At 36.7% G+C, this 12,933-nt stretch overlaps 1 protein-coding gene across 1 annotated transcript in view; it reads left to right on the plus strand.

The window, feature by feature from the left end:
* Positions 1-12,933, plus strand: part of sdk1a (sidekick cell adhesion molecule 1a) — a 369,950-nt gene that overhangs the window by 153,717 nt on the left and 203,300 nt on the right. Inside the window, exon 2 of the mRNA XM_081363124.1 lies at positions 10,626-10,785. Within this exon, the coding sequence (XP_081219250.1) occupies positions 10,626-10,785 (160 nt within the window). The remainder of the gene's footprint in view (positions 1-10,625; positions 10,786-12,933) is intronic.

Here is a 12,933-nt window from a genome sequence, read left to right on the forward strand (position 1 = left end):
CACACACCTGGAAACAATCAGTGAGAGAACGCTGAACAAAAACATGATGTGAACAAAAAAAACAACCTTCAAACTAAACATAACACAGAACAGAAGTACATCAAAGCAAGTTCTCCCATACCAATATTTCTGTGTTTTAATATTCCAGGGAGGTGATTGGCCTAAAATTCCTTTGTAGTGACAAGACAGACTGATATTAGCTTACACATCATGTTTAAAGGGATATTTCACCGCTGGAAAGATGAATACTATTTAAATTGGTTCATTTATGTAGTAGAAATGTGAAATTATTTTAGAAGTTGGTGCCTTCTAGACTGAGAAAAGGCAGAAAATGTATTTTTGGCGGCGTTTTATCGTGAGATCCCCCTATGGACCGGTTGAAAACATGTGGAACGAGCTCCTACTACTGGCTGTAGTCTCTAGCCTCTGGACAAAAAAGCCTCCGATGACACAAAATGATGATTTTTGCGTCCGTGGAGGGTTTTTTCCAGACACACAATACAGAAATCTCCCGTCTCAGGGGGACATGAGGGAGGGAAGCACGGTCATTCGAAAATACTACCGGGTTTCTACTGATCCAAAGCTTAATGCTAATTGGTGGTGAAGTATCCCTTTAAGTGCAGCCATTGTTGTTAAAAGTTACACAACAGCTGTGAAAAGGCATATTTTACTTGTCTCATGGGGGATATTTGTGTTTATTATACTGATTAAACATCTTAAAACGTGTTATTTGTTCAGTATGGTTTCTATAATATGCCATTAAATCGCTTGCACTTGTCTGTAAACATCCTGTGACAAATACATCGAGAATTAATGGAACAGTTGCAGTACATTTAAGGGCTGGGAATGGAAATGTACATGGTTTGTTTGGTATTCAGCAGGTAACCCGATTCGGGAAGCTGTAGGACAGACTAGCTGGTTTTGAAGAGTTGTGTGAGAAAGCTGCAGCGTCTCTGAGATAGCAGAGTCCAAGCTGACCTCAGTGTTATGGAGGATTGAGAGTGTGTGAGTGGGCTTATGATTATGGGCCTTGAGAACTCGCTATAGGACGGGCGAAGATTTGCTGCATTATTAATGTCTGAATGTTTAAACGCTGATGATTTCAGAGTTGTTTATGTGGATGATAGACACAGAGTGAGATGACTGTTTTGATTATCACGGAAGCTTCAAGCATTTGAGCGATTGTTGTTGTGAGTGATTACCCTCCATTTGAAGCCTCTTCTGCCTGTTCCTTTCTGAGTTTGTTGATGTCTTGAGAGTGAAACGGTTGTGGCGACGTGTGTTTAAATCTTACGTTCAGTGTAATTAGAAATGGTTAGCTCTTGCTCTTGCAGTTTATATCAGCTAAATTAAACTTCTTGTTTGTCAATGTACCAAGCCACTTTTCAGTTAGTGGTGAAATATGGAAATTGTTGTAAAACTATACTTTATTTTGAGGTCCATAAACTGTTGAACTGGATCCTGTCTCTTATTGAACTTAAAGTAAAACAATCTCCATATCTGGACCTCTTCATAAACTTCTTCATAAAGAATATGCACTGAATAGGCTTTGCATTAACTGTATGCTAACACAAAGTTCCACGCATAGCAAAGTATCAGTTGTTTCTTTTAGACAACAATGAGAAAAAAATGGAGAGCAATATTTTTTGTTTGCAAGTCTTCTAGTTCTCAGATTTTTCTCTCTTGAGGAAAAAAACCCCTCATAATTCTCTGCTCTGGAGGTTCAAAAGAGATCTCAGCAGTTGTTCAAACTGTGCTCAGATTTGCGATGTTCAAAACAGATCTCAACAATTTCTCAAATTGTGCACATATCTGCCACATCTGCAATCAAGAGTCTGAGATTTCAATGTGAATTCTTTTTTCATCAAATTGTTGAAAACATTTCTCCTCAGGCACCAAGACAAAAATTTCATTATAGCTGTACTTTTACTATATGTCAACAAATGGTAGAGGAAACATCTCTAATACACTATTGAGACACTATTAAGAACGCCACTATTCATTAATAAATTAAATTTCATTACCCAAGGCTTTTGTTCATGTTCGAAACACGAAACAGTGTATTATTAATGAAACCTGAGTGATTTCTGTCCCTCTGTTGAAAGTTCATTACACCAAAACTTTGAAAAACGTTGAAACTTCATAAAGAGAGTGTAAACGAAACCCATATGCTTTTTCGGTTACCATATTAGATAAGATATGGTAAATGAAAGCCTAAATTAACTCTGTTCAACATATAATGCAATTGTGTCTTCTCAGAAGACTTGGGAAAAACCTTTCCATTCAAATCAATTAGCTTGACTTTATAAACTTTTTGAATTGTCAGTTTTGTTGGAATGGACTTTCAATGGAGGGATAGAAAACATTCATCTCATGTTTTATAGAGTTTATCTGATCAAGCTCACTCAGGTTACCCAATAAGAGTGGTTGAACTTGGTTCTTCTCATGAACAAGATGCTTCACGTCACAGAGGGATTAAGGGTGAATCCCAGTGTCTTTCTCTGTCCATCTGTGGTTGACTCTGAGTGGAAATATCCACAGTAATGTGTAGACAGGGTTGATTGCTCCCTGTCTGGCCTGTCAGACAATGTCAGGCTGAAGAATGATCCTCATGTGTCATCCGGCAAGGGAAAGACATTAACTTTCACTCTACACGCAGAACGAAGCTTACCACACTGATTTTTAGATTAAAAGTTTCTACCTTTGAAGATAAGGCTATAATTGGTATTCTTTAAGTGAATCAGCCTTTCGTTTATCGTTTCAGGAGCATTTATTGTTCATTTAACAGCGATCTAACATTAAGATGGAACTGAACCGCACAGATACTGTAGCACAACAATTATTCCATTGGACATCAATGTAGATTTGTTTTTGACGAAACTCTGAAGAAAAAAAGAGTGGTGCTTGTAAATGCAAGTTGTTTTAAGTGTTTTTAGCACATTTCTGTATGGTTGCTACTAGGGTGTTGCTAGGGTGGTTAGCAGGGCATTGCTAAGGTGTTAGTGGTTTTTAGTAAGCTGTTCTGGGTGGCTCATGTTGTTTTAATGTTGTCTCTAAAGTGGCGCCAGTGGTTTTAAGCAAGCTACTGTATGTTTGCTAGGGTCTGGGTGGTTGCAGTATTCCTAGAGTGTTTTGTAGCACATTGCTATATGTTTGCTAGTGTGATCTGATAGGCAGGGTGATTTGAGGTGGTCTCTAAAGTGTTGTCAGCAGTCTTAAAGGTGTTTAATGTAAATTTTTGACTGCACTAAAGCATGAAAATACCATAATATTTGGAGATATTTAGGAAAATTACTTTTTTTTTTCTGAAAAACAATGCTACCGAAATGTATTCTACTTTTGAAATGTGCAATCCATGTCAAAATATCTGCTTTTGTTTTGGTCTGTGTGATCCCGCCCACTGCCAATTTACCCAATATTATTTCGACACCCCGGGTTTGCCACATGTTCACGTTTTTGAGTTAAAGTCTTACATTCCCTGTCATTATCAACATAATTTGCATAATTTGCTGCCAGTATGCAGTTGAATGTTAACTAACTTCACATGCATGTTTCTTCATGTGTTGATGTATCATATCTTGTCAGACGCTGTGCTCTCAGGTTCAAAGCCCTGGTTAGCGCTTTGATTCACAGTCAGCTCATCAAATGGATGGTAACGAGCTAGTTTTGCCCACTCTGATTGTCAGTGTGTGGGCTTCACTCCCCCAGACAGACTGACAGATAAAAAGCAGGCTAGTGCTCCCAGGAGCCATTTTAACGGTAATTGAGTTAAGAATCAGAAGGCAGGCCCGTATTTCCCACTGAGTGCAGAAGTAACCGGCATCGGGAGGCTGTTATCTGCTTATCTGACGTTACAAATGATTGCAGAGGGTCCTTGATTTGACAAGGAATGTAAAGTGGCCATGGCTGGTGGGATATTTGAGGCAGTTGTAGTGTTGTCACAATATCGAAATTTCAATAGTCAATGCCATTACCAGTAAAATTTCATATTTTAGATTTATTGGATGCTTTTTTCTGCCTATTTTACATTTTAAATAACTTTTTTTTTGTCATCTTGCACTAACTGGGCTAGCGTTAGATTACAATAAAAGGTTTTACTTTTTGTTACATTGTATTAAGTAAAATTAACCTCAATTTTATGAAGTGACGCAAGTGCTTTGTTTGAGCAAAAAACAACAACATAATTGACCTCAATATTTACAAAATACTGGATTGCAGGGTCAATGTTTTCATAAATAATAATAATAATAAATATGTTTTTTTGTGCAAACAAAGCACTTGCGTCGCTTCATAAAATTGAGGTTAAACCATTAGAGTCACATGGATTACTTTAATGATGTCTTTCCTATCGTTCGGGACTAAAAATATCTTCATTTGTGTTCCGAAGTCGGGTGTGGAATGACATGAGGGTGAGTACTCATTAATGACAGAATTTTTTATTTTTGGGTAAACTATCCCTTAAACTGGGCAGCAGGAGCTCTATTAGGCTGTGTTCAAAGTAATATTTTAAATAATATATATATAAAAAAAAATTGTTAGGATCGACTTTTGACTTATTATTTTAAATAATAAAAGTTGCTGCATAGTTTTACTCCACTTTCTTCGATTTTTGCGTCATCCCTCCATCAGGTTTGCATTCATGTTAGGAAAAGTTAGGAAAGCAGAAGTAGCTAATGAAAAAGCAGGGGTGATTTCATCAACGTAGCCCATCAGCCCTGAGCAGACCTGTTACATCCACTTTTAGCCAAGCTGTCTGCTGTCGGAACTTTTCATCTTTGATAATAATCCCAACAAATTGAATTTCCTTCTTGGTCTCTGCTTATGCATTCCTGAAGTCGTCTTGCAGTGGTACGGTCCACTGGAGAGGCAGAATGCTGATGAGCCCCACACTGCCACTCCGGCTTCATGCACAGACAAATGGAAAGTGAAGGCTCCATTGAGCACACCTGGCAAAACGGGGAAGGTGGAGTAGATGGGAAAAGACGCCTGCACACTACCTGTCTAACAGGCATCTGCTTGAGCCGCCCAGGGACCCGCAGCAGATGGGAAGGGTCTTTCTCGAGACGTAGCATGCTTAAAAAGGTTTCGACTGCCTGGAACTACATCAAAGAGATGTCCTGCCTTTAACTGAATTACCATTATTATGCTCATTAATAACATTCATTTAGAATTTGATCGAGGCATGTTTGCATATGGTGTATTGTTATGACAATAGCTATGTTTTCATCCAAAGTTGCAAATTTAACTTATGCGCAAAAATAGGAATCTCGCATAAAATATTTGCAAATAAAGTTTCCATCCAGTGAGCCAAAGAACAAAATCGTCACTTCCTGATAAACTTGTATCACAAAGAAAAATGGAAGTTGCTGCAGTAGGAGATGAGCGCATAAGTTTTTTATGCATTTTTTATTGCAATATCCCATAATGCGCATAAAAATAGATGGATGAAAACATGGCTATTGATAAGCAGAAGAGGATGTTTTCATTTCCTTACTGGGAGGTGAAGAACTGATTTGGTGCAGTTTTACTCGTTTCTTTTCCTCTCCTTCATATTTTTTGTAGCTTGATTTGATCCTATCTGAATGAGAATTTGTAGAGGACTTGTTGGTATTCACAAGGACAAATGTTCCCACAGCATATCAAACAGAGCACGTCTCAAGAGCGACGTACAGTCATTGTGAATTCTTCTCCGGGTGTTTCGCTGGGGATACCTACAGCACTTATGCTAACACAATCAAGGCCTTCTTTGGCCTTTTTCATCAAGATGGACAATGTTAGTTGCAAACAAAAGATAACCCATCATGATGAGTGTGTACTTTTGTTGGTGACAGATTTTCCTTGTATACACCACTTATATTCCCTTTACACGCTCTCTGAAGAAAAGTGAGTGCAAATTGTATGTTTTGTAGACCATACATTTTTTTTTATCCTGAGGTGTAATCACACAAAGAATTGATTTAAAGGTGTCACATTCTACACATGTTGAGCTTTTTATTTGTCCTCTAAAGTTCACTTATGTTTGTGGGGGATTCATAGGTTGTAATTTAGTTACCCTTTCTCAGCCTCTCCGAAGTAAAGGGGCTGTTTTCGATATCGTACCTTTAAATGCGGCATAGCAGCACACTTCATGGTTCTCACTAAATACCAGTTTAAGTTCGATGACATCATTTATTTGACTAACTAATTATGTTGTTTGTATATTTTCATATATTTAAATGTAAATTAATACTCACAATCCTAGTCTTTAGAGAGAGGGAGAGAGTGCATAAATTGTTATTATAGGGCAAGCTGCAGAATACTGAATAGATTTTGATATGCAAATGTGGGTAGTTATTTGGATTGAATAGCATGCAGAAAATGTCCCAACTGCTTCAGAGAAATGACTGAAATAAGTGTCCTGAGAAATCACATGACATTACAGATTGACCTCTTTCCTCAGTCCGACAACAAAATCTCAAAGCTGAAGGTGTGCAGTGTTGTGGGAAAGTCTCATTCAAAAGTTTGGGGTCAGATATTTTTATTTAATTATTAGAAATTATTGTATTAAGCAAGGAGGCATTAAATTGGTCAAAAGTGTCTAAAGATATTTATAATATTACAAAATATGTGTGTATATATATATATATATATATATATATATATATATATATATATATATATAATGCTTGTCTTTTGAACTTCCTATTCTTTAAATTCTTTAATTTTATTACTGATTGTTTACTTGTCTTGAAAATAAAAAAAATTAAGTCATGTTTTCTTGATTTAAAAATACAGTAGTGGCCAAAAGTGATGTCTGGATTGGATTGGTTTGGAGATTGATTTGAATGATTCTACAAATCAGAGTGAACCAATACATTTTAGGAAAATATTTTATATTTTTAAATATTTTAAATATGAGCCTTATGAGGGAAGAACAAAACTCTAAACTTGGTTAAGGTATTTATTTAACAAAATTATTTGGCAAAAAGATGGGGTAAACTACAGCTACAGGTTTTATTTTACTATGCCAAAAAAAGGCATAGAAAAACAAATCAGCTCACAAAAAAAAAAAAAAAAAAAACACATTGAATACAACATAATCAGTTATTAATTTGTCATTGGTTCTCTCTTGTTTTTGCATGTGATTGTAATTTTAATGTGTGACAGTCTGGCCAAAAATGATGTCTGCACAATTTGGCATGTTTCATTGCTTTATCACAAATAAAACAACTGACTCCTGACAACAACTATGCTTACAAAATCTTTAACACTTTAACAATATTGGAATAAAGAGTGAAGATGTCAATTTTCCAAAGCTAGACATTACTTTTGCCCACTACTATACATGCTGTATTTAAAATTCTATATTTAGCTTTTTAAATAAAGGTAAATGTTTAAATAGCATATTAGTGTTTTCTGTGTTATCGGAATTGCAATCGAGAGTCATGAAAGTCTACTCATATTCGTAACAACTTGTGAAATTTTGGTAATATCATAATCGTAGTCAGTGATGAAACCATATTTGCTCTGTAGAAAACTTTGAATTGTGAATATTAGAGTATGTCAGTATAGTACTTAAGCTCTTCTCTTTCAAAAGAGCAGGGAAAATCCTGCTTTTTGTGATATATTCCTCTCAGAGTCTCAAATTAAATAAAAAATGCATATCCCCCTCATCTTCACACCATCAAATAAGAATAAAGAAGCACAATGAGTGAAAATCAAGCTGTCAGAGGAGAGCTGCTAGCTAAAGAAGTAAAATGCGTCCGATGAAAAATGGATAGATACTAACATCTGCAAACTTTCACTCCGGTGAGGACGATTAAACTTGGGTGCGCGGTTTCCTCGCTACTCTTTTTTATATTTACAACCAACCATAAGGCTACTAACATTTTGTAGCTTTTATGTCGGTGCGGGAGGAATGAAATAAGAGGTGTGGCAAGCCTGGCACATCCTTCGATGTTTACTGCGAATAAAAGGAACGAACAACACGAGCAGGGTTCTGTTTTTGAACTCTTAGGGAATCAGAGCTCCTCGTGTCTTCATGGCAGTTGAGGCATTTCCTTCTGTGTTGCCTAACTCTTGGTTAAATGGCATGTGGGAATACTTGGCCCCCAATTTAGATTTAGGAGATTTAAATGCCTTAGAGGTGAGCAGGTGTCTGCTTGCAGGCATCACTTCCCTCTGAGGTGTACAACTAAAGAGGCAGAGAGGAAGGAAGAGGAGGACCGAACATTTCAGTTGTAGCACAGTCGGAGATTAATCTTAGAATGATTATCCATGATTAACATTGAGTGTTTGCTTTAATTACTACAGCACTTGATTGCTGCAAACCCTCAAGCTCAAGAAAACATTTTTGTGATGTATTATTGAACTGAATTTTAATGTTTTGCAAGGAATGTGGGACATGTGGCTGCCTCTTTTATTTAGACCTTCAGTAATATTGAGCAAATTTAATACACTTTACACATAAAGTATATTGAAATCATAAATGACTACTGCCTCTCATGTAGGGGGATTGATGTATTAAAATCAACCCTGCAATTAGTATTCCCTAACAATGAAAATTCTAGAATTGCTTCTGGGATGTATATTCATGAAATGCTTATTGCTTATTTAATTTCATAGCGGTGCAACAAATGGGCTGCGTCTGAAATCAAATGCATCCCTACTGTATAGTATGCGAAAAACAGAACACCAAAAGAAAAGTGTGTCCGAATACATAGTATTCAAAGAACAGTATGCGAAAAGTCCCCGGATGACCTACTACTTTTGCAGAGATTCTGAAGTGTGTATTGGGTGGACCCTTTACTATCCCATTAGGCCACGGGAGGAGATTTATGAATGGAAGTGAAGCGAAGCAACTGACGCTGGTAGGTCACGTGACAGTAACAACATGGCGGATGTAGTGCATCCAAATTTCATTCATACTACCCATATCCATGCTATATAGAGCGTACTTTTTTAACGGTCACAAAATCAATTCTTATTCAAATGTAGTACCTACTCCGACAGAATGCGATTTCGGACGCATCGATGGGTTCCTTATATTTGTCTCAGATTGTTCTTACCTTTGCTAGTAGTGAAATTTAGAGGCTGGATCTTGTGGAAGTTGAATTGAATACCCATGAACTAGTTGATCTTAACTCTCCAGAGATGGAGCTCTAGGATGGGACGTGATTGGCAAGATGTCCGCCCATAAATTTACATTGTAGCCCCCCAAACCATGAGGAAATCTACTTCCATCTATGGTCCTTGCAAGTTTGTGTCCTCCATACTGGAGAGACAACTACTGTAAACCCATAAAACGGCCATAAAGCAATGCCCATCTTTCCTCGCCCACACTGTCACAATCGTTCTGACCTCAAGGACACTATGTCTCTCTCAGCTGTCACCTGGAGTCTTACTGGCCCTTGGACTCCATCTCCTTCTTTCACTCCTTTCATTCCCTTTTTAAAGCCGTCATTGATATTCTCCACAGCAGCTCGGCTGCATCTGTCCACATTCTCCACCATGTGCTCTACAGCAAGTTTGTGACCCCTTGACATTTCGCCCGTTTAACTGAAACACAGCAATTCAGGAAGCTAAATGTGACTGAATGTAGAAGTATAAATGCAAAGGAATCAATTTAAAGAACTTGCAATTTAATGTATTTTCATTAACAAATTTATTCATTAACAAATTTATTTGCTACATCCAATACAGGGATCTGTAGAGGCCTAGGTTAAAAAAGAAAGCCTTTCTTGATCAGTATTTGTGCCTTGTTTACCAGTAAAAATATCTAAACATCGCTGACACAGTATTCATTTATTGCCATAAGATGTTATATGTTTAGTTATATTTCTTTGCATTGAAAAATAGTGTTTACATATTGTGTGCATAAATCTAACTACTATACATTTAGTTTGCTTAAAATTAGAAAGCACTTTTTTGCCACTGAGGTAAGAAAAATACACTTAATTCAAAATGTGTTTTCTAAAACAAGCATCACATCACACCATATTGCTTCTCGAGTAAATCTTTTTGATGTTTAGATAATATTTTTGTCTCGTTTTCCAGTAAAAAATGATACAGAAAATGATTTTTTGAAGTGAGTGTGTATCGGCTGAGCCGTAGTTCTCTCGCTTACATATTTCAGGTGGTTTATACTCTGTATAAAAGAGCCATTGCACGGCACAATTGATTTGTCTGAGCTTTAGGGGAAACAGCAATGCCGCTGACAGAAGTCAGATTCACTGCACCCAGGTGTCCTGGCTTCTTTTCTTTTTTTTTTCAAATCAAAGCTCGGAGCCTTGCTCTTCTGAAGTGTGCCGAAATCCGCAGATGGAGGATTTAAAAGGTTTGGCGCTAGCTGTCTTTGGTTCTCCGGTGCTGTCGTGAAAGATTTCTCCGCCTTTGTAGGAACATGTTACGATAACCTTTGCGTGATTGCCTCTGTTTGTTTGCTCTCACTGAGGAATGGGCATAAATAGGCGTCTCTATCGAACGTGGATTTCCACAAAGTTGACGGCACTGGTTGTTGTAAATTGAGGAACCAGTGATGTTCCTGCATATTGACCTCATCTTTGATGATGCCTGCGCCTGGTCAGGGTAGCATTAAAGCGAACTCGCACCTTTACTAACTGTGGCTCTTTCATGTCTGCCTGCAGGTGATGTGGCCCCCTACTTCAAAACGGAACCGGGACCTCCAGAGATCCACCTAGAAGGGAACCGTCTGGTCATGACCTGCCTTGCGGAGGGCAGCTGGCCTCTGGAGTTCAAATGGATGCTCAACAACACAGATATCACAGCCTTCTCCCCAGAGTACAAGTGAGTGCCAGCTTTCATCTTAAGGCTTTCTAGAGATGAATTCCTGCTCAGAACTGTGTCAAGGTTACAAGGAGAGAGAAAAGCAGAGGCTCACGGTTAATATGAGAGACAAAAAGTCCAATATTAATCTCCCCTGCAGCTTTTTTTCTGTATTTCTACAAGCATTACATTTATTCCCTATCTATGGCAGGTATATTAAAGTTGTTCAAAAATTGACCATTAACCTTAAGAATATTTTTCTTATTCTGCTGTTGTTTTTTATGGATCCGTTTCAGGAATCTTTCTCATTGCTTAAATAATGTGTAGTTTTTAATGAAAGTAACTTGGAATTTGAAGAACCCTCACATATAGAAAGATTTTATTTTATTTTTTATATGAAAATGTTATTATTATTTTTAAATAAGTGTTAAATGTTTCAGATGTTTCCAACAGGTAGGGTACAATGGGGCTTAAGGCACACCTTAAGAAAAAATGTGCTTTTCACTCCTCCCAAAGTGCATGATTGCAGGAATTTTTTTATTTTTTATTTTTTTTTGAAAATAAATCATAAAAGTGGTTAATTTAGCTTAAAAATCATATAAATGTATGACGTGGCGAGGCACCAGCATGGGGCTAAAGGCACACAGTATCGATACAAATACTTTAGCTAAAATAATATGGTTTTAATAATTAATACTTATTACTTAATACTTGTTCAAAACAGTCAATTTAACAAAGTTTGTACTATTTTCTGTTCATTTTGATAAATAAAGAATTAATTTTTGTTCAATAAATCATTAAAAAAGTAAAGATTATAAAAGCATTGAAGTAAATCTTATAATAATTTAATATAGACTTACAGTAGTAACAATAAATGAAATTTATATAATATGGGTATTATCTCTAAGGTGGACACCCAACTTAATATATGATATTTTCCATCTGAATCTAACCATGTCATGTCAATAAATGGACAGGGGCGCCTTTTACCTCAAATACCATACTTTTACATATTCTTATGTGATTGAAAAACTGTTGCTTTAATTACCTTGAACAAAACATCATTAAAAATCATTAAGAAGACCTTTGTCTCAAAATATTAATTTTATATGCTACTTAAATCTATAACATTTTAAAAAACATAAAATATTAGATCAAATTAGAGCAGAATCAACTTTGCACTGCTGTCAGCGATTGCATCAAGGATCAGCCAAATTTCAAAAGCCTGTTTTTAATGTTTTACCTTTGTCCCAGACTTTCAATATTTAAATAAGAAGAAAAAAAAACTTGTGCCATGTAAAGTGAAAATAGAGTGAAAAGTTGATATGAAACTGTCTTCTCTTCCCTATTTTGACCAATATCTGAGTGAAATTGCTTATTTTCAAACAAAAAAATATAGGGTGGGACTTGATTTTATCCATCAGGAAAATGTTGTCATTTGCTAATTGCCGATCATTTGTGATCATGTCTTTCAAAATTAACAATGTGCACAGATAAATAATTTCTAATACAACACTCCAGCAGTACATAGAAAACAATATGAATCATCAATTTTGATTTCATGGTGTCACGTGTATGCTGTGTAGTTAAATCCAAAGAAGAGAAAACGCAGGAATAACAGGATCCTAGAGACCTTAATGAACATGGAGAATGAACAAAGCAACTACACATTATACACTGACGACGACAAACACTAAACTGAGGAAACTAAGGCCTTGTCCACACCTTGTCCAAGTTTCCGTTTGAAAAAGCTTTTTTGCTCTCCGTTTTCTCTCTCTGGCCATCCATCCACACAGAGACGGCGTTTTTATTAATGAAAACAAACCTTTTTGAAAACACTCTCCAAAGTGGATAAATTTGAAAACGCCGTTTTCGCACTGTGGTGTGGACTGTCAAAACGGAGGTATTTAAAAACGATGACGTAAGTTTAGTCATGTGATGCATATTGTACTAATAGATATTCATGTTTATACCGGTATTGTGCCTGTTATGTGCTATTCACTTTCCCACTGTTGCTAAAATGTGTTACTTTGCACACTCACAGTCCTGCAAAGATGAAAATAAAAATGTACGCACATTTGCTGTCCTGCGGCAATACGAGCAGTTGCGTTTTAGACCAAACATATGGTGACTGAGTGCGACCTGAACACATCAGTGGATGCTGAGATA

The sequence above is a fragment of the Scardinius erythrophthalmus genome (assembly GCF_964197995.2).
Source record: "Scardinius erythrophthalmus genome assembly, chromosome: 1".
Lineage (NCBI taxonomy): Eukaryota > Metazoa > Chordata > Actinopteri > Cypriniformes > Leuciscidae > Scardinius > Scardinius erythrophthalmus.